Here is an 18,958-nt window from a genome sequence, read left to right as displayed (position 1 = left end):
AATCCAAAAGGAAGAGCCCCAAGACCAAGGGAATTGCGGTGGCATGCACACCACCGCTACGCACAAGCTCTGCACCTGCAGATGATGTGGAGATTCTGACATCCACTGATGACCTAGATCTCGCTTCACCCTCAGACATAATGGATAGAGATTGCTCAGGCAATAAGTCAGTGCAGCAGGTGACCCTGAGGCGTAAACTGCCTCATTGAATGTTCCAAGCCTTCCCAGTCTCATGACGACGTCATCCTCCAATGGAATTGCGGTGGTTTCTTCCACCACCTGGCTGAGCCATGGCACCTGCTTTCTGCATTGCCCTCCAGGAAACCTGGATCCCGGCAACGCGGAGCCCTGCCCTCCGCTGCTATAAAGGATATTACAGGAACCGTAGCGACTATAATCGAGTATCAGGTGGAGTTTGCATTTATGTCCTAAACTCGGTCTGTAGTGAAACTGTGCCCCTTCAAACCCCCCTTGAAGCTGTGGCTGTCAGAATAAGGATGTCACAGGAAATAACTGTCTGCAGTGTATATCTTCCTCCAAATAGTGCAGTGCCCTGACTGTATTAGATGCACTGATCGATCAACTCCGTAAACCTTTCCACTTTCGGGAGATTTTAACGCTCATAACCCCCTTGTGGGGGTGCCACCGTGCTTAATGGCTGAGGCAGAGATGTCGAAAATTTACTGTCTCAGTTCAACCCCTGCCTCTTATATACTGGGACTGCCACACATTTCAGTGTGGCTCATGGTAGTTACTCGGCCATTGATTTATCAATTTGCAACCCAGGACTTCTCCCATCTATCCACTGGAGAGCACATGATGACCTGTGTGGTAGTGACCACTTCCCCATCTTCCTGTCACTGCCCCAGCATGAGGCCCACAGACACGTGCCCAGATGGGCTTTAAACAAGGCAGAATGGGAAACTTTCACCTCTGCTGTCACCATTGAATATCCCCCATAGGGAAACATCGATGTGATGGTTCAGCAGGTGACTTCAACAATCCTTTCTGCTGCAGAAAACACGATCCTTTGCTCTTTAGGATGCCCCCGGTGAAAGGCAGTCCCTTGGTAGTTGCTGGAAGTCACTGAAGCAATTAAGGAGTGTCACCCTTCCCTGGAGCACCTCATAGCCTTTAAATGGCTCCGTGCCCTCATTTGCCAACTCATGAAACAACAGAAGCAGGAGTGTTGGGAGAAGTACGCATCGACCATTGGGTACTGTACATCACCTTCCCAAGTCTGGGCAAGGATCAAACTTGTTTTCAGGTATCAGACCCCAACAGGTGTTAACATAAATGGCGTGTTATCTACTGACACAATTGCGATCGCCAAGCACTTTGTTGTGCACTATGCTCGAACCTCAGCCTTTCGCACTCTCAAATGGTGGCTGGAAGGGAAAGTCCTCTTGTTCACTACATGCTCCATTGAATCCTATAGCGCCTCATTTACGGAATGGGAGCTCCTCAGTGCCCTTGCACATTGCCCCGGCACTACTCCTGAGCCTGATCGGATCCACAGTCAGATGATTTAACATCTCACATCTGACTACAAATGACATCTCCTTGTCATTTTCAACCGGATCTGGTTCGATAGCATCTTTCCATTGCAGTGGCAGGAGAGCACCATCGTTCCGGCGCTCAAACCTGGTGAAAATCCACTTGATGTGAGTAGCTATCAGCCTCACCAACATTCTTTGTAAGCTGCTGGAACGTATGGTGTGTTGGGTTGGGTCCTGGAGTCACGTGGCCTACTGCCTCCATGTCAGGGCAGCTTCTGCCGGGGTCGATCTGCCACTGATAATCTTGTGTCTCTCTAGTCTGCCATCCTAACAGCCTTTTGCAGATGCCAACACCTGGTTGCTGTCTTTTTTGATTTACAAAAAGCGTACGACACCACCTGGTGACATTATATCGTTGCCACATTATACGAGTGGGATCTTTGAGGCCCATTCCCAATTTTTATCCAAAATTTCCTGTCGCTTCGTACTTTCTGTGTCCAAGTTGGTGCCTCCCATAGTTCCCCCATATCCAGGAGAATGGGGTCCTGCAGGGCTCTATATTGAGTCTATATCTATTTTTAGTGGCCATTAATGGTCTAGTAGCAGCTGTAGGACCGTCTGTCTCACTTTCTCTGTATGCAGACGATTTCTGCATTTTGTACTGCTCCACCAGTACTGGTGTTTCTGAGCAGCACCTACAGGGAGCCATCTACATGGCGCAGTTATGGGCTCTAGCTCACAGTTTCCAGTTTTCGGCCGTAAAGTCGTGTGTTATGGACTTCTGTAAGCGCTGTACCGTTCATCTAGAACCAGAACTTTACCTTAATGATGATCCACTCACTGTAGTGGAGACATATCGATTCTTAGGACTGGTTTTTGATGCCCGATGGACTTGGCTTCCTCACCTTCATCAGCTTAAGTGCAAGTGCTGGCAGCACTTCAATGCCCTCCGCTGCCTGAGCAACACCAACTGGGGTGCAGATCACTCTACGCTGCTGCAGCTCTACAGAGCCCTTGTTCGATCCCGTCTTGACTATGGGAGCCTGGTTTATGGTTCGGTTGTGCCCTCAGCATTACGTTTAGTCAACCTAGTGCACTACTGTGGCGTTCGCCTAAGAGGCAGGAACTTTCAGGATGAGTCCGGTGGCCAGCGTCCTGGTGGAGGCCGGAGTCCCTCCATTGCAGGTTAGGCATGCACAACTGCTGGCCAGTTACGTTGCAAATGTTCGTAGTTCTCTTGCGCATCTGACTTACCGTTTCCTTTTCCCACCCACGGCGGTTCATCTCCCGCATCGGCAGCCCAGGTCAGGGCTTCCAATTGCAGTTAGTATCCGATCCTTTCTTTCCGAGCTGAAGTCGTTGCCTTTACCACCTATACTTGAGGTCCATTCATGTACACCTCCATGGTGTACACTGAGGCTGCGGCTTTGCCTGGACCTTTCACATGGTCCTAAGGACTCGGTTAACCCCTCGGCTATCCACTGCCACTTTCTCTCGATTCTTGACATGTGCCGAGGCCATGAAGTGGTTTCCACTGACGGCTTGAAGCCTGATAATCATGTCAGCTTTGCGTATGTCCATAGAGGACATATTGAACAGCATTTCTTGCCCGATGGCTGCTGTGTTTTCAGTACCTCGTGCTCTCAAGCACATTCGTTCATGCACTTCTGTGTACTGACTGGAGATTGGCTTCTCTGCAACTGACCTGCGATCAGTACTACAGTGCAAGGTTTTGCGGCTTTGGGAGACGGAATGTCATAACCTCAGTACGCACAACAAACTGCGTGCCATTAAGGAGACTATGAATGTGTGGAAGACCTCCACGTGGGCCTCTCGCTGGGACCCTGTGGTTCTCTGTTGGCTCCACATTGGCGACACTTGGGTGACACACGGCTACCTCCTGCGCCGTGATGACCCACCTCAGTGTTGGTGCTGCGCCTGCCTGACAGTGACCCGTATATTGTTGAGCTGTCCGTCTTTGTATGTCCTGCGATGGACTCTTCACTTACCAGAGTCGCTGCCATTAATTTTAGCTGACAATGCCTCATCGGCTAATTTAGTTTTACATTTTATACGTGACGGGGGGTTGTATCATTCTATTTAAATTTTCGCACATGTCATTTGTCCCTTCGTGTTCTCCACTCTAATGCTTTTAGGCTGGATGTTTTAAAGTGTCGCAGAGTGGCTGGCTTTTCCTTTTTATTCTTGTAGCCAGCCAGCCATGGTCATCTGATCTCTTGTTTTTATCACTTCTACCTGTTTCTTGCTTCTCTCTGTGGTTTTCTTGTGGTTTTCTTTTCCTGATTTGTCCATAGCAGTGTTGGTTGTCCTCCTGTCGTTCTTCAGGTTCTTCCATTCTCCTGTTATTGTGCTGTACGTTTCCTTTCTTTTCTTCTCTCCTTTGTGTAATTATTTTACCAGGAACAAGGAACCGATGAACTCACAGTTTGGTCCCTCCCCCCCCCCCCCCTCCCCTCCTCCACCTAACGCTCCTTTAAACCAACCAACCAGCATCTTGGACGACCTCCTCTCGGCTCTTTCGCTGTGAGGTGGTCATTTTAACCAGGCTGCATATTGGGCACTGCCTCTTTAGCCATTTGTGCAGTGGTGCTTCCCCCCCCCACTTCGTGCACATTGCGTCCAGCTTCCAAATGTCTGTCATTTCCTAATGGTATGTCCTTTTTTAACCGCTTACATTCTTGTTGTTCTTTTCTGTCTGTGTTATCAGCCATTTTAGCGAATGACACAAGGGCTGTTGACTGTGTTTTACTTTTTATCCATCATAACAGTATGGCAAAGGCCATTTAATTTTTAGTTATAACATGGGATAAAATCTCATAGTGCTGTTACATAGATGTTGAGTAAAATTATGTATAAAAGTAATGTCAACAGAACACTTGAAAATGGCGCATATTCCAAAAAAAGCTTGTTGTGAACCTATGTAATCAACAAGAAGTAAATAATTTGCAACTATATTTGTCAAAAGTGTCCTTTAAAAAAATTGTATTTCCTTTTACATAGTCCAGTCGCATTAATGTGACCACCGCCCATGTTCAAAGTCATTGTGCAATAACGACTCATGGATGGCAGGTGGCAGCACTAGCAAAAAATGGTTCAAATGGCTCTGAGCACTATGGGGCTTAACATCTTAGGTCATCAGTCCCCTAGAACTTAGAACTACTTAAACCTAACTAACCTAAGGACATCACACACATCCATGCCCGAGGCAGGATTCGAACCTGCGAACTTAGCAGTCCCGCGGTTCTGGACTGAAGCACCTAGAACCGCACGGCCACTGTGGCCAGCGCAGCACTAGCAGTGGAGGGTATATGAAGCATGTTGAAGGAATGTGGACAACAGTGCGGTTATTGTGTAATGCAGAAACAGAGTGATTTATCTGATGTCCAAAAGGACATGATTATTATTTTTCGGGCCAAGGTTAGAAGCATTTCCAAAATGGCTAAAGTTATAAACAGTTCATTTGCTGCCACGGTTAAAGTATACCATGCATTGCAAAGTGGCACTATGCAAAACTAACGCTGAGGCAACTATGGTGCAGTGCAAGCCATAAATGATGGGTGAATGGGCTGAATGACAACTGCGGAGATCTGTATGCGCAAATAGATGGGCAGTTATTGAGCAACTGACTACCCAGGTGAACCCAAAGGACTACCATCAGTCTCATCCACCACCGATCAGCAAACATTGCTGTATATGGGCCTCAGCAGCAGGTGCTTGGTTCTTGCACCCATGCTGACTGCTGTTTGGTGGCAAAGAAGGATGGAATTTGCATGCCAGTACTGCAACTGGACATCCACAGAGTGGTGATAGGTGGCCTTTTCAGATACATAATGATTTATGCTTGATCAGGCAGATGGCTGTTTGCACGTATGATGTGAAACATCTGAAGGCAAACGTCCTGCACAATTGTTGGAAGGATCTAGGCTGGAGGGCATTCCCTGGTGATCTTGTAGTTCTAGAAGGCACAGTGGATCAACACAATTATGCAGCTATCCTTGGAAACCATATCCACCCATACAAGCAGTTTTTTTCTCCTTTTTTTTTCTCTCTCTCTCCTTGGCACCATGGCTCCTACCAACAAGACAATAAAATGTGTCACACAGCTTGCACTGTTTGTGCATGGTTCGAAGAGCACGAGTATGAGTTAACTGTACTCCCTGGCCACCAAACACCCCATATATAAACAAAATAGAGATTCTGTGGGACAAAGTAGATGGAGCTGTTCACACTATTACTATTCAACTGGGAAACGTAGGACAGCTTGCCATGGCATGGGAGCTGGCATGGCTCCACATCCCTGTTGGTACCTTCAAGAACCTCACTGACTCTCTTCCTGCGTGCCTCACAGCGGTCCACCCTGTAAAAGGTGGTTATTCAGACTTTTGATGGGGTCACATTAATGTGATTGGACAGTGTACTTTTTAGGGAATTAATTCCTAAACTGCTAACAACTTTTCACATATTTAAGTCGTTTCCAAACTTTTTACAATTAACAATTTAGTCATGTATGTCCAACACACAATAGTAATATTTCAGTTCATTTCTTATGCTGAACATATGCTAAATCTCCTTGATCTACCAGAACTTCTGTACATACACAGGTGACTGTTGTGTATTTTCTTATCTAGCCTGATTCACCACCACCACCACCACCACCACTACCACTGCCACCACCTATGGCACTTCTCTCTTCCAGTTTCTATAGATATTAGAGACACAATGTCTCTCTTTCATTTTTTGATTACTGTTTTCTGTCTACATATATACTCCACAAGTTACCTTACTGTGGGTGCTGGAGGATATTTTGGGTACTATAATAATATCCCCTCTTTCCTGTTCCATATGCAAATGTGTATCATCACGATTTAGCGGCAGTCCGTATATGTAATGAAACACTGAAAATGGAATGGTCAGATTAAGCAGGTGGTCATACTATCTGAGTTCGAATTGGTCAGGTTCTGCTGTATAATTTTACAAATATTTCTTGGAAAGCTTGTGTTAAAACATAAAGCATCATCATGTGTGTAGAATATGTTGGTCAGAAATGAAATAAGCCTCCACATGAACTCAGATTTCTTGAATTTCCTCATGATAATTTTGCAAGGTGTATATGAGAGGGAGTAATAAGTTGCTAAAATCTTCTTGGAATGTATTGTCTAGGAATTTTAACTATAAACCTGCCCATGATGAACAGTGCCTCTCCTGTAGCATTTTCTGTTCAAGTTTAATGAGTATTTTCATGGTATTGTAGATACTGTTAAACCTGCAGTGAATCTGCTGTTATTGTGTGTGGACCTCCTGTATTGATCCTACCAGATAGGGGTCATAGACAAATGAGTGATACTGAAGAATAGGTGAAATGAGGGTTCTTGTGGTGAATTAAATTTCTCTATCATTCTTCCACTGAATTTGGATCTGGCATCTGTTTTTCCTAGTATCAGTTTTGTGAGCTCATTTGACTTCAAACCAGTCTGGATGCATACTCCTACTTATTTAATGGTTGTGATTATTTCCAGTGATTGATCATCAGTTTTGTAATTTAACAGTAGTGGCTCCTAATGATTGTTTATGTGCAATATTTTTCATTTATTTGTGGAGATTCAGCAGTCAGTTCCTGAGCCAACCTTCAAGCCTGTGCATGTCTTTTTCTATTTGAACCTTAAATCCTGAAACCATAACTGATACAAAATTTATTTGCATTAGGAAATGCAGGAGAACCTCATTAATCTGCTCTCTATGGGACTGGGAGCATGGTCAGAACACACAAAGGTCTGATTACCAGAGGATCACTTTTATTGACTAGTAACATTACAGAACAGTATAGTATAATTTTCAACAGAACAATATTTCATGTAGTATTTTCAATATTAAAATGGTAACAAAATGAAAAGAAAATGTTGACACACTAGAAAATTTACACCAAAGTGTAATGTACAATAGTGCTTATACAGTCAAATACACTCCTGGAAATGGAAAAAAGAACACATTGACACCGGTGTGTCAGACCCACCATACTTGCTCCGGACACTGCGAGAGGGCTGTACAAGCAATGATCACACGCACGGCACAGCGGACACACCAGGAACCACGGTGTTGGCCGTCGAATGGCGCTAGCTGCGCAGCGTTTGTGCACCGCCGCCGTCAGTGTCAGCCAGTTTGCCGTGGCATACGAAGCTCCATCGCAGTCTTTAACACTGGTAGCATGCCGCGACAGCGTGGACGTGAACCGTATGTGCAGTTGACGGACTTTGAGCGAGGGCGTATAGTGGGCATGCGGGAGGCCGGGTGGACGTACCGCCAAATTGCTCAACACGAGGGGCGTGAGGTCTCCACAGTACATCGATGTTGTCGCCAGTGGTCGGCGGAAGGTGCACGTGCCCGTCGACCTGGGACCGGACCGCAGCGACGCACGGATGCACGCCAAGACCGTAGGATCCTACGCAGTGCCGTAGGGGACCGCACCGCCACTTCCCAGCAAATTAGGGACACTGTTGCTCCTGGGGTATCGGCGAGGACCATTCGCAACCGTCTCCATGAAGCTGGGCTACGGTCCCGCACACCGTTAGGCCGTCTTCCGCTCACGCCCCAACATCGTGCAGCCCGCCTCCAGTGGTGTCGCGACAGGCGTGAATGGAGGGACGAATGGAGACGTGTCGTCTTCAGCAATGAGAGTCGCTTCTGCCTTGGTGCCAATGATGGTCGTATGCGTGTTTGGCGCCGTGCAGGTGAGCGCCACAATCAGGACTGCATACGACCGAGGCACACAGGGCCAACACCCGGCATCATGGTGTGGGGAGCGATCTCCTACACTGGCCGTACACCACTGGTGATCGTCGAGGGGACACTGAATAGTGCACGGTACATCCAAATCGTCATCGAACCCATCGTTCTACCATTCCTAGACCGGCAAGGGAACTTGCTGTTCCAACAGGACAATGCACGTCCGCATGTATCCCGTGCCACCCAACGTGCTCTAGAAGGTGTAAGTCAACTACCCTGGCCAGCAAGATCTCCGAATCTGTCCCCCATTGAGCATGTTTGGGACTGGATGAAGCGTCGTCTCACGCGGTCTGCACGTCCAGCACGAACGCTGGTCCAACTGAGGCACCAGGTGGAAATGGCATGGCAAGCCGTTCCACAGGACTACATCCAGCATCTCTACGATCGTCTCCATGGGAAAATAGCAGCCTGCATTGCTGCGAAAGGTGGATATACACTGTACTAGTGCCGACATTGTGCGTGCTCTGTTGCCTGTGTCTATGAGCCTGTGGTTCTGTCAGTGTGATCATGTGATGTATCTGACACCAGGAATGTGTCAATAAAGTTTCCCCTTCCTGGGACAATGAATTCACGGTGTTCTTATTTCAATTTCCAGGAGTGTACATCTGTATTGTATGGTAAGAGTGAAAGTATAACAACTCCGCATACTTTATTTCAGAAATCACACAATAGAAAATGTTCTGTTCTTAAGCAGGATCAGAAAAGTCAGTAATATTCTTTTGCTTAGCAGATGACTCCCTTGATTTTCACATGATGATCCACCATTTCCAAATCCACAAAATGTCTATTGAAGTAGACATACAGCTTTGTTCATATACTGAAGAACTACATAAAATTCATTAGCAGCATCACGACTGTAGTGGCAGTCTGTGAATGTAACGAAACACTGAAAATGGAATGGTCAGACTAAGTGGGGGTCAAACCATCCAAGTTCAGATTGGTGAGGTTCTGCTGTATAATTTTACAAATATTTCTTGGAAAGCTTGTGTTAAAACATAAAGCATCATCATGTGTGTAGAATACATTGGTCAGAAATGAAAATTTATGTAATTCCTGTTGAGAACATGAAGTTTCAAAATCTTAGAACAAGGTAGGATGCAGTTACGCCACGTTATTACTACATTCTCTATTATAATTCCAAAGATGTGGTACAAAGCTGTACATGGAAGTATTTAATTCAAGGGGTAAAGGTAACAACTTGCCAAATACTAGAGGCTCTGAGTCACAGAAAGGCACATAGTCAAGCCTGAGAGCTTTTTGGGTAGCTATCAGTCTTCTTTATGTGCCATACGGCTTAACACCTCTTCTGTATCGGGAGTTGTTATCTTTGCTCTTCAAATTATTTACATTGCACCCAGATTTTCTATTACTGTGTTGAAAGTTTTATTTGTTATGCATGAAACAAAACTGAATCCAACATGTGTCTTTACAAATCATTAAATTTCTTTAATTCATCGCTTGTTTTTAACAGGGTAATACTGCACTTCATTATGCAGTTTCCAGTGGAAACTTTGATGTAGTGTCCATATTACTTGATTCAAAGGTATGTGACATAAATAAACCAAACACTGCTGGGTACACGTGTGTAATGCTGGCTACATTGGTGAAATTACGCAATGAAACTCATAGGCAGATCATCCGGAGGATGTTTCACCTGGCAGATGTAAACATAAAAGCAAAACCTGTAAGTTGTTTCCTGGTTTTTCGTGTCATACTTGTATGAAAAATAGTGTAAATGCTTCAGTACACATGCAACAAATGTTCACCATTGTTAGATTTGGGCAGTATTTTACCATGCTGCTTTAAAAGTTTTGTGCAAACTGAGGTGACATGCAACTAAACACTTGAATTTGTAACATCAGGAATTGTAGTATGAACCATTGACAGGTCACTGTTGTATTCTTCATAGCAGTAATATAAATACTATGTTTTAACCTAATGATATGTGTAAAAGACTACCTGCCACATAATATAGTGCACAGGCCTGTAGAAAAGGGCTGAAAATGCTTTGCTTTCAGACAAAATATTTTGTTAGAATTAATGTCGTGTGTGTGGCTCAAAATGCTCTGCTTTCAGGGCAGAATCTTTTGTCAGAATTAAATTTGTGTGTGTGTGTGTGTGTGTGTGTGTGTGTGTGTGTGAGAGAGAGAGAGAGAGAGAGAGAGAGAGAGAGAGAGAGAGAGAGAGAGAGAGAGAATATATGACGATAGACTACTGTGTTTGTCACCCTTAAGTACTTGCCTGTCCACTGCTTAGTGCCTCCTATGTGGTGCATAGTCCTTTCTTCTTTATATATAATCTCCTGGAGTTCCCATTATTGCATTTGTTAACATAAAATGGGCAGGCTTTTTTGTTTTTTGTTTTTTTTGTTTTTTTTCCAGAAAAGTCATGTTTGTAGTAGAAGCTAGATGCTATTTACCATGATCATATTCAAAGGGACATTTGCCACTTCTGTTACGGGAAGCTTTCTGCAACACCACATAATTGTGAAGTCAAATAAGCTTGGTTCACAATGTAGTGTTGCAATTTCCTACTCTCTTGTACCAGAACTAATTAAGAAATAATTGTGTTAGTTCTCTATTTTACATTTGTCTCTTGTCACATAATTTTGTAGCAGAATGAACAGTGATAAAATATTATTTTCAAAATTGGCACACTGGTTTCTGGTTTGAAATACTACAAAGAAGCAATACCATGTGAAATATTTATGAATCTTATGTAAATTCAGAGATGTCGGTATGAGCAGTTGATTAAGAGTGTAGTGTGCATTATTTCACACTGTCCCATTCACAAAGAAGTTGAAAACACTTCTGCTGTTCTGTTTATTAGAAAATATTTTGAAAAATTGTCATTCTAACATAATTGAATAGTAGAATGGCTCTTGGAGAAGTTTTATCTGATAATATTGTAAATAAAATATTTGTATTTTAGGAATTGCAAATGGATAATGTTATGCAGATACCTCATATCAGGCAGCTAAACATCTATCCTGTTTTTGTTTTAGAAGAAATAGCATGTTTGTGGTATCTAGTGTTCATTTGTTACATTTTATCATTCTATGTTTCTTGATGGCAGAATGATGAGTGACAAAAGTTTGATAGTGTATGACATAACATATGTTGAAAGAGTTGAAAGATAATGCCAAGGTGAGATCAAATAATACATATTTGTTTTTCATTCTCAGTGAAGTATTGCATATTGCCCATCTGCTGGGTTATTAATGATGGTCCACTCTTCACTTATTTGGTACATTTCAGCTGTCGTTCTAATGTATCTTGGTAGCAGAATGACAAACAGTAATGTAACAATTTATAAAAATATTTGCACTGAGTTAAGTGGTACTCAAAACAAAGTAATTATTTTAGAAACAGTGGGAAGGGATATAATGTATAAAGATTATCCTGCAGGCAGCTGCTAGTATTTATTTGTGAAAAACACAGATTTCAGAAAACGAGAAAAAATGGCAAAGGAGATGGAGTAAATTAGATTTGACTGAAAGTAAACTCAATACAGTTGATTTATTTTTTTTTCTCCTCTGCCCCCTCTCCCTCATATTCCCACCCAAACCAGTAGCACAATGAAAGTATTTTGACCATAGTTGGTCATTGTGTTGCATTTAGCATTTGAATTCTTTATTTTTCACAATACAGTAAAATTGTTAGAGTAATAATAACTGTACACTAATGTTTGTCAAAATTGCATCATCAAAGAGCATACATGTGACTGAAATGAACATTGTGACACAAATTGGAGACATGACAGTACACAAATGACTGGATATATACTATTGTAAATTGGTGGTATACAACTATAAATGATCTGACTTAGAGAATTCAGTGTGATGCAAAGCCTACACACAATGTAATCAGTGCTTCTAAATCTATGAAATAGATGTCCCTGGAGGCAATTCTGTGTAGTTTTTCCCTTTACTATTGCATTTTAATGTACGACATTGTTTTGATGTCAAACTGTCCTTACACTATGACAGATTTAATAAAAGTCACTTAACTCAGAGGCAGTGGATGAGCAGTTTGCTGAAGACATGCTCTTGCTCTCTATTGGAAGGAAAAAACTGCAGAACTCCTGTGCATCCTTATAGAAAATGATGTGCAGAAACATTTCGAAGAGTGAGAGAAACAGATTCAGATGTGTGTGGACTCCAACTGAACCGAATTTGGACAAATAATTGAGCATATTTGATCAGTACACAGATCTGCAACATGAGTCATATTGTTTTTGTGTTGAACTTCATACACAAATCTACAGTAAATTCCTCACCTTTCCTGAGTTTGGATTCATTCAGTTTTCTTTCTTTTTCCTGTGGTGTTTTAAGTTCAATGCACATGTCTGCACAAGTTTGGCAATCAGTAGTTGTGGCATTGTTAGCTAGGTGAGCCCACCCACAATGGCAAGGTCATACCACATCGCAAGGTGAAAATCGATTTTTAATTGTTCTGAGGCCAAAACTGCATAAAAGCAAAATGAATTTGGTTTGTAATTGTCATGAAACAGGTGCGAGACATTTTCAATATGCTGTCCACTGATCAAAGTTTTTCAAGGCTCATGTTCAGAATGCATTGTGAAGTTTGTGCGTTCAGTTAAGTTGAGTTACATTCATAATTTGAGCACTGAACACAACCCCTCTCAATAACCCCACAATCAGAACTCGTACAGATTAAGATCAGATGATCTGGATTGGCAGGCTGTAGGAAAAAGACACCTGATAGGTATAGCATTTCTGAAATTTCTCTGCAGCAGGCACTTCACTCGCTGTGCAGTATGTAGGGGAGCACTGTCTTACATAACAATGGTCCTACCAACACATTCCACACTGTAGAAGGGTTGCAATGATGGTGTGCAAAAGACTCTCATAGCATTTACCAGTGATGGTACAGGTAACAGGACCCACAAGAGTCAGCTATTCGAAAAATATGGACCAGCAATAAATGATATTATCAACCCATACCATACAGTCACCTCTGCAGAATGAAATGGTACTGGTTGACGGGTGTGAGGATTTTTCGTTGTCCATATTCTGCAATTCTGCATATTGACATGTTCTTGGAGATGGAAATTGGCTTTGTATGGCCAGAGAATGTTCTGTGGCCATTCATTGCCCACTTCCAGGCAAGAAGTTGCAGAGTGAATGTTTGTCTTCAGCAGTGCAGGCTGTTTCGTTGCATTTTATGCACAGTGTTCACAGGCATGTCCAACGTTCAGGCAATTCCTGATGCACCGCATGTTTGCGCACCACCACTCTACCCCTCCTGCAATGCTGTGGCCACACCTTTGATGTCGAGTCAGCTGCTTTTCTCCCTGTTGCCACATTGCACTTCAGAAGAACCTATATTTCAAATTTTGTAATCATTTTCTCCATATCCATAGGAGATACCAGACCAAAACATAATCAAAGTGTAATGACTAGGCACCCAAATGACAAAGCAAACTTAATAAATTCATTTTTCCTAGCAAAAAATGTAAATAAAACCAATCAAAAGAAGCAAAGCGATGTTGTTAAGTTTTTAAAGTACAAAGGAAAATCAGTAAATCCGTATATCCTAACCAAGTCAATTCCCTGGTAATTTGTATTCATAAAAATAAGATTGTGGCATTTTAATTCTGTCTGTAGAGGGATCAAAATACTGCAATTTTATGCCTAGTTTCAGTTTTAAGGGATAAAACACACCCTGAAAGGTAATTTGACATATCAAATTTAGAGGGAACATCTTCAAAGCCTTGATATAAAAAAGATCTGTTTGATATTGAAGCTGAAATGTAATTGAAAACTATGTAATAATTTGAAATTTTACAAAATACCTTAACACTGTTAATTAATTAAAAAAATTGTTACAACATAAATTAAAGAATATTTCATGCCACAGCCATCCATGTATAACAAAGATCATTTCTGAAATACAGTTTTTAGCAAATGTGCTGTACACAATGTGCTGTTTAAGTCATTCAATCTGTAGTGCAGTAGTTGCTCATTTGTTTTGTTTTGAAAACAACTGTCTGTCTATTTAGTAAGCAAGTCAGTAAGGCTCCAGTTCTCAGCTGATACATGTCTACGGAGCAGCAAGTTAAGTGTTTATCTTTTTTTGTGTTTTACTTCTAGCATGTTTATTAAATTTCTAGTGTGTTTCTCTGTTTAAGAGGTTTAGTCTCACATTTTTATAACTGTAAATTCATTCAGTCTGTAGCGCAATAGTTGCTCACTGAACAGCCAGTCAGCTAGGTAGCTCATTAATGCATGTGTTCACTGGTGACACATAAGGAGGGTAGCTAGTTGCTTATCTAGGATTGTCTGCTTTTATAGTTCACTTCTTCAGTTAGTCTTGCTAAGATGGGTAGGATGTATGCATGCTGTGCGTGGACACAGGAGGAGCTGGCCGCAGTTTGCGAACAGCTGAATGTGTTTTTGGCTACAGTCAGTCACATTCCGCCTTGAGTGATGCGAACACATTTTCACCTGCCACTCACCATGCTGTGAGGGCAGATCCAGTGTGTTGGATGCACTAGGAGGTGCCTTGGAAGCAGAGCCCATGGGCAAAGCAAGTGACACCTGAGGTGCCCCGTGTGACGTGCCAGATTCTCCACCACCAGTACACCCTAAGGCAGCAGCCTCAAGTTAACTGACTGTAGCCAAAAGTACATTCAGCTGTTTGTGAATTGTGGCCGAGCTCCTCCTGTGTCTGCACACAGCATGCACACATCATATCCATCGTAGCAAGACTTATTGAAGAAGCGAACTATAAGAGGAGACAATCCTAGATACACAAATTGCTATGGTTGTGATGTGGCACCAATGGACGCTGATGCATTAATGTGCTACCTAGCAGACTGTTTAGTGAGCAACTATTACGCTACAAACTGAATGAGTGCAATACTGATTGGAGGTGACTTCTACCCACCGAGTAGAGACTGGGATGTCTATGGATTCATCGCTGAAGGTTGAGACAGACAGTCATGCGAAATACTTCTGAATGTGTTTTCTGAAAATTGTCATGAGCAGCTAGCTCATCAGCCTACATACAGCGGAAATATCTTAGACCTTTTAGCTACAAATAAACTGCACCTTATCAACAGTGTCAGTAAGAAACAGGGATTAGTGATCATGATGTCGTTATAGCAACTATGATTACGAAAGTTAATAAATCAGTCAAGAAGGCTAAGAGAGTGTTTCTGCTAGATAGAGCAGATAAACAGTTATTAACATCTCAGTTAGACAGTGAATTAGCATCACTTAGTTCCATTGAGATGGTTGTGGAGCATTAAAGGCAAAGTTTAAGCAGATTGTAAATTGTGGTCTGGAGAGTTAAGTTTCTAGTTAAGTGGATAAAGGGTGGAAAAGACCCACCAAGGTTTAATAACAAGATCTGGAAAATGCTGAGGAAGCAGAGGATGTTGCACTCTTGGTTCAAAGGGGACTGCATAAATGATAAGAGAAGGTTAGTAGAGATTCGAGCGTCTGTGAAAAGATCAATGCACGAAGCGTACAACCACTACCACTGTCATACCTTAGCAAAAGATCTGGCAGAGAAACCAAGAAAATTCTGGTCATATGTAAAATCGATAAGCGAGTCTAAGGCCTTCATTCAGTCCCTGGTGTGGCAGTTGAAGAGAGCAAAAAGAAAGCTGAAGTTTCAAATTTCACGTTCAAGAAATCATTTGCACAGGAGAATCGTACATACATACTGTTCATCTAATCATCACACAGACTCATGAATGAGTGACATGGTACACTGCTGGCCATTAAAATTGCTACACTAAGAAGACATGTAGATGATAAACAGGTATTCATTGGACAAATATATTATACTAGAACTGACATGTGATTACATTTTCACGCAATTTGGGTGCATAGATCCTGAGAAATCAGTACCCAGAACAACCACATCTGGCCGTAATAATGGCCTTGATACGCCTGGGCATTGAATCAAACAGAGTTTGGATGGCGTGTACAGGTACAACTGCTCATGCAGCTTCAACACGATACCACAGTTCATCAAGAGTAGTGACTGGCGTATTGTGCTCGGCCACCATTGACAACACGTTTTCAATTGGTGAGAGATCTGGAGAATGTGCTGGCCAGGGCAGCAGTCGAACATTTTCTGTATCCAGAAAGATCCGTACAGGTCCTGCAACATGCGGTCGTGCATTATCCTGCTGAAATGTAGGGTTTCACAGGGATCAAATGAAGGGTAGAGCCACAGGTTGTAACACATCTGAAATGTAACGCCCACTATTCAAAGTGCCATCAATGTGAACAAGACGTGACCGAGACGTGTAACCAATGGCACCCCATACCATCACGCTGGGTGATACGCCAGTACAGCAATGACAAATACACGCTTCCAATGTACGTTCACCGATATGTTGCCAAACATGGATGCGACCATCATGATGCTGTAAACAGAACCTGGATTCATCCGAAAAAATGACGTTTTGCCATTCGTGCACCCAGGTTCATCGTTGAGTACACCATCGCAGGCGATCCTGTCTGTGATGCAGCGTCAAGGGTAAACACAGCCATGGTCTCCGAGCTGATAGTCCATGCTGCTGCAAATGTCATCAAACTGTTCATGCAGATGGTTGTTGTCTTGCAAACGTCCCCATCTGTTGACTCGGGGATCAAGACATGGCTGCACAATCTGTTACAGCCATGAGGATAAGGTGCCTGTCATCTCGACTGCTAGTGATACGAGGCCGTTGGGATCCATCACGGTGTTCTATATTACCCTCCTGAACCCATTGATTCGATACTCTGCTAACAGTCATTGGATCTCGAGCAACGCGAGCAGCAATGTCGTGATACGGTAAACCGCAATTGCGATGGCTACAATCCGACCTTTATCAAAGTCGGAAACGTGATGGTATGCATTTCTCCTTCTTACACAAGGCATCACAACAACATTTCACCAGGCAATGCTGGTCAACTGCTGTTTGTGTATGAGAAATCGGTTGGAAACTTTCCTGATGTCAGCACGTTGTAGGCGTCGCCACCGGCACCAACCTTGTGCGAATGCTCTGAAAAGCTAACCATTTGCATATCACAGCATCTTCTTCCTGTCAGTTAAATTTCGCATCTGTAGCACGTCATCTTCCTGGTGTAGCAATTTTAATGGCCAGTAGTGTAATAAGCGTACCTGGTGTAGAGAAACAATACAAGGTCTTGAAAGCAAATAAATCACCAGATCCAGATGGAATCCCAGTTCGATTTTACAAAGAGTACTCTATGGCATTGGGCCCTTATCCAGCTTTCATTTATTATGAATCTCTCACCCAGCACAAAGTCCCAAGCAACTGAAAAGAAGTGCAGGTGACTCCAGCATATAAGCAAGGTAAAAGAATGGACACACAAAATTATAGACCAATATCCCTAACCTCTGTTTGCTGCAGAATCCTTGAACATATTCTCAGCTTGAATATAATGAACATTCTTGAGACTGAGAGGCTTATGTGTACAAATCAGCACTTTTTATATAAAAAGCATAACTCGTGCAAAACGCAGCTTGCCCTTTTCTCACATAATAAATATACTGAGAACTATGGATAGAGGCCAGCAGGCAGATTCCGTACGTGTAGGCTTCCGGAAAGCATTTGACATGGTGTCCCATTGCAGGCTGTTAATGAAGGTACGAGAATATGGAATAAGTTCACAGATATACGAGTGGCTCGCAGGCTTCTTAAATAGTGAAACCCAATATGTTGTCCTAGTGGCCCAGGGAAGTGTGATAGGATTGTTGTTATTATCTATATATGTAAATGATATGGCTGACGAGGTGAGCAGCAGTTGTGGTTGTTTGCTGATGAGCTGTGGTGTATGGTAAGGTGCCGAAGTTGAGTGACCGTAGGAAGATACAAGATGACGTAGGCGAAATTTCCAGTATTGTGATGAATGGCAGCTAGCCCTAAATGTGGAAAATGTAAGTTAATGCAAATGAGTAGGAAGATGAAACCTGTAATGTTTGGATACAGTATTATAAGTGTCCTGCTTGACACAGTCAAGTTTTTTTAAATATCTGGGCATTACGTATCAAAGTGATATGTGGTGGAACGTGCACATGAGAACTGTGGTAGGGAAGGCGAATGGTCAACTTCGGTCTATCGGGAGAATTTTAGGAAAGAGTGGTGGTTCACCTGTAAAGGGGACTGCATAAAGCGCACTGGTGCGACCTATTCTTCAGTACTACTTGAGTGTTTGGGATCTATATCAGGTCGGCTTGAAGAAAGACATCAAAGCAATTCAGAGGTGAGCTGCCAGATTTGTTACCGATAGGTTCAAACAACAAGTAAGTGTTACGGAGATGCTTTGGGAACTCAGATGGGGAATCCCTGTAGGGAAGGTGACGTCCTTTTTGAGAAACACTATTGAGAAAATTTAGAGAACCGGCATTTGAAGGTGACTGCCAAATTATTCTGCTGCCGCCAATGTACATTGCGCATGAGGGGAACATGAAAGGATATGACAAGTAGTGGTACAGGGTACCCTCCACCATGCACTGTAAGGTGGCTTGCGCAGTATCTATGTAGATGTATGTGTAGGAATATTTTTGACATACCAAATTACAAATCTAAAAGTTCATTAATATTCTAATAATTTGTTTTATGTTTCAAATTATTTTACATTTTACATTCAGTTTTTTCTTTTTTTTCTT

The 18,958-nt window shown here is 42.7% G+C and overlaps 1 protein-coding gene across 1 annotated transcript in view; it reads left to right on the top strand.

The window, feature by feature from the left end:
* Positions 1-18,958, top strand: part of LOC126470118 (KN motif and ankyrin repeat domain-containing protein 3) — a 400,202-nt gene that overhangs the window by 368,982 nt on the left and 12,262 nt on the right. The window contains exon 12 of the mRNA XM_050097722.1: positions 9,772-9,984. Coding sequence (XP_049953679.1) covers positions 9,772-9,984 — 213 coding nt within the window. The remainder of the gene's footprint in view (positions 1-9,771; positions 9,985-18,958) is intronic.

This window comes from Schistocerca serialis, chromosome 3 (genome assembly GCF_023864345.2).
Source record: "Schistocerca serialis cubense isolate TAMUIC-IGC-003099 chromosome 3, iqSchSeri2.2, whole genome shotgun sequence".
Classification (NCBI taxonomy): Eukaryota; Metazoa; Arthropoda; class Insecta; order Orthoptera; family Acrididae; genus Schistocerca; species Schistocerca serialis.
Note: the sequence above shows the minus strand (reverse complement) of the source record. Positions and strands in the feature narration are given on the sequence as shown.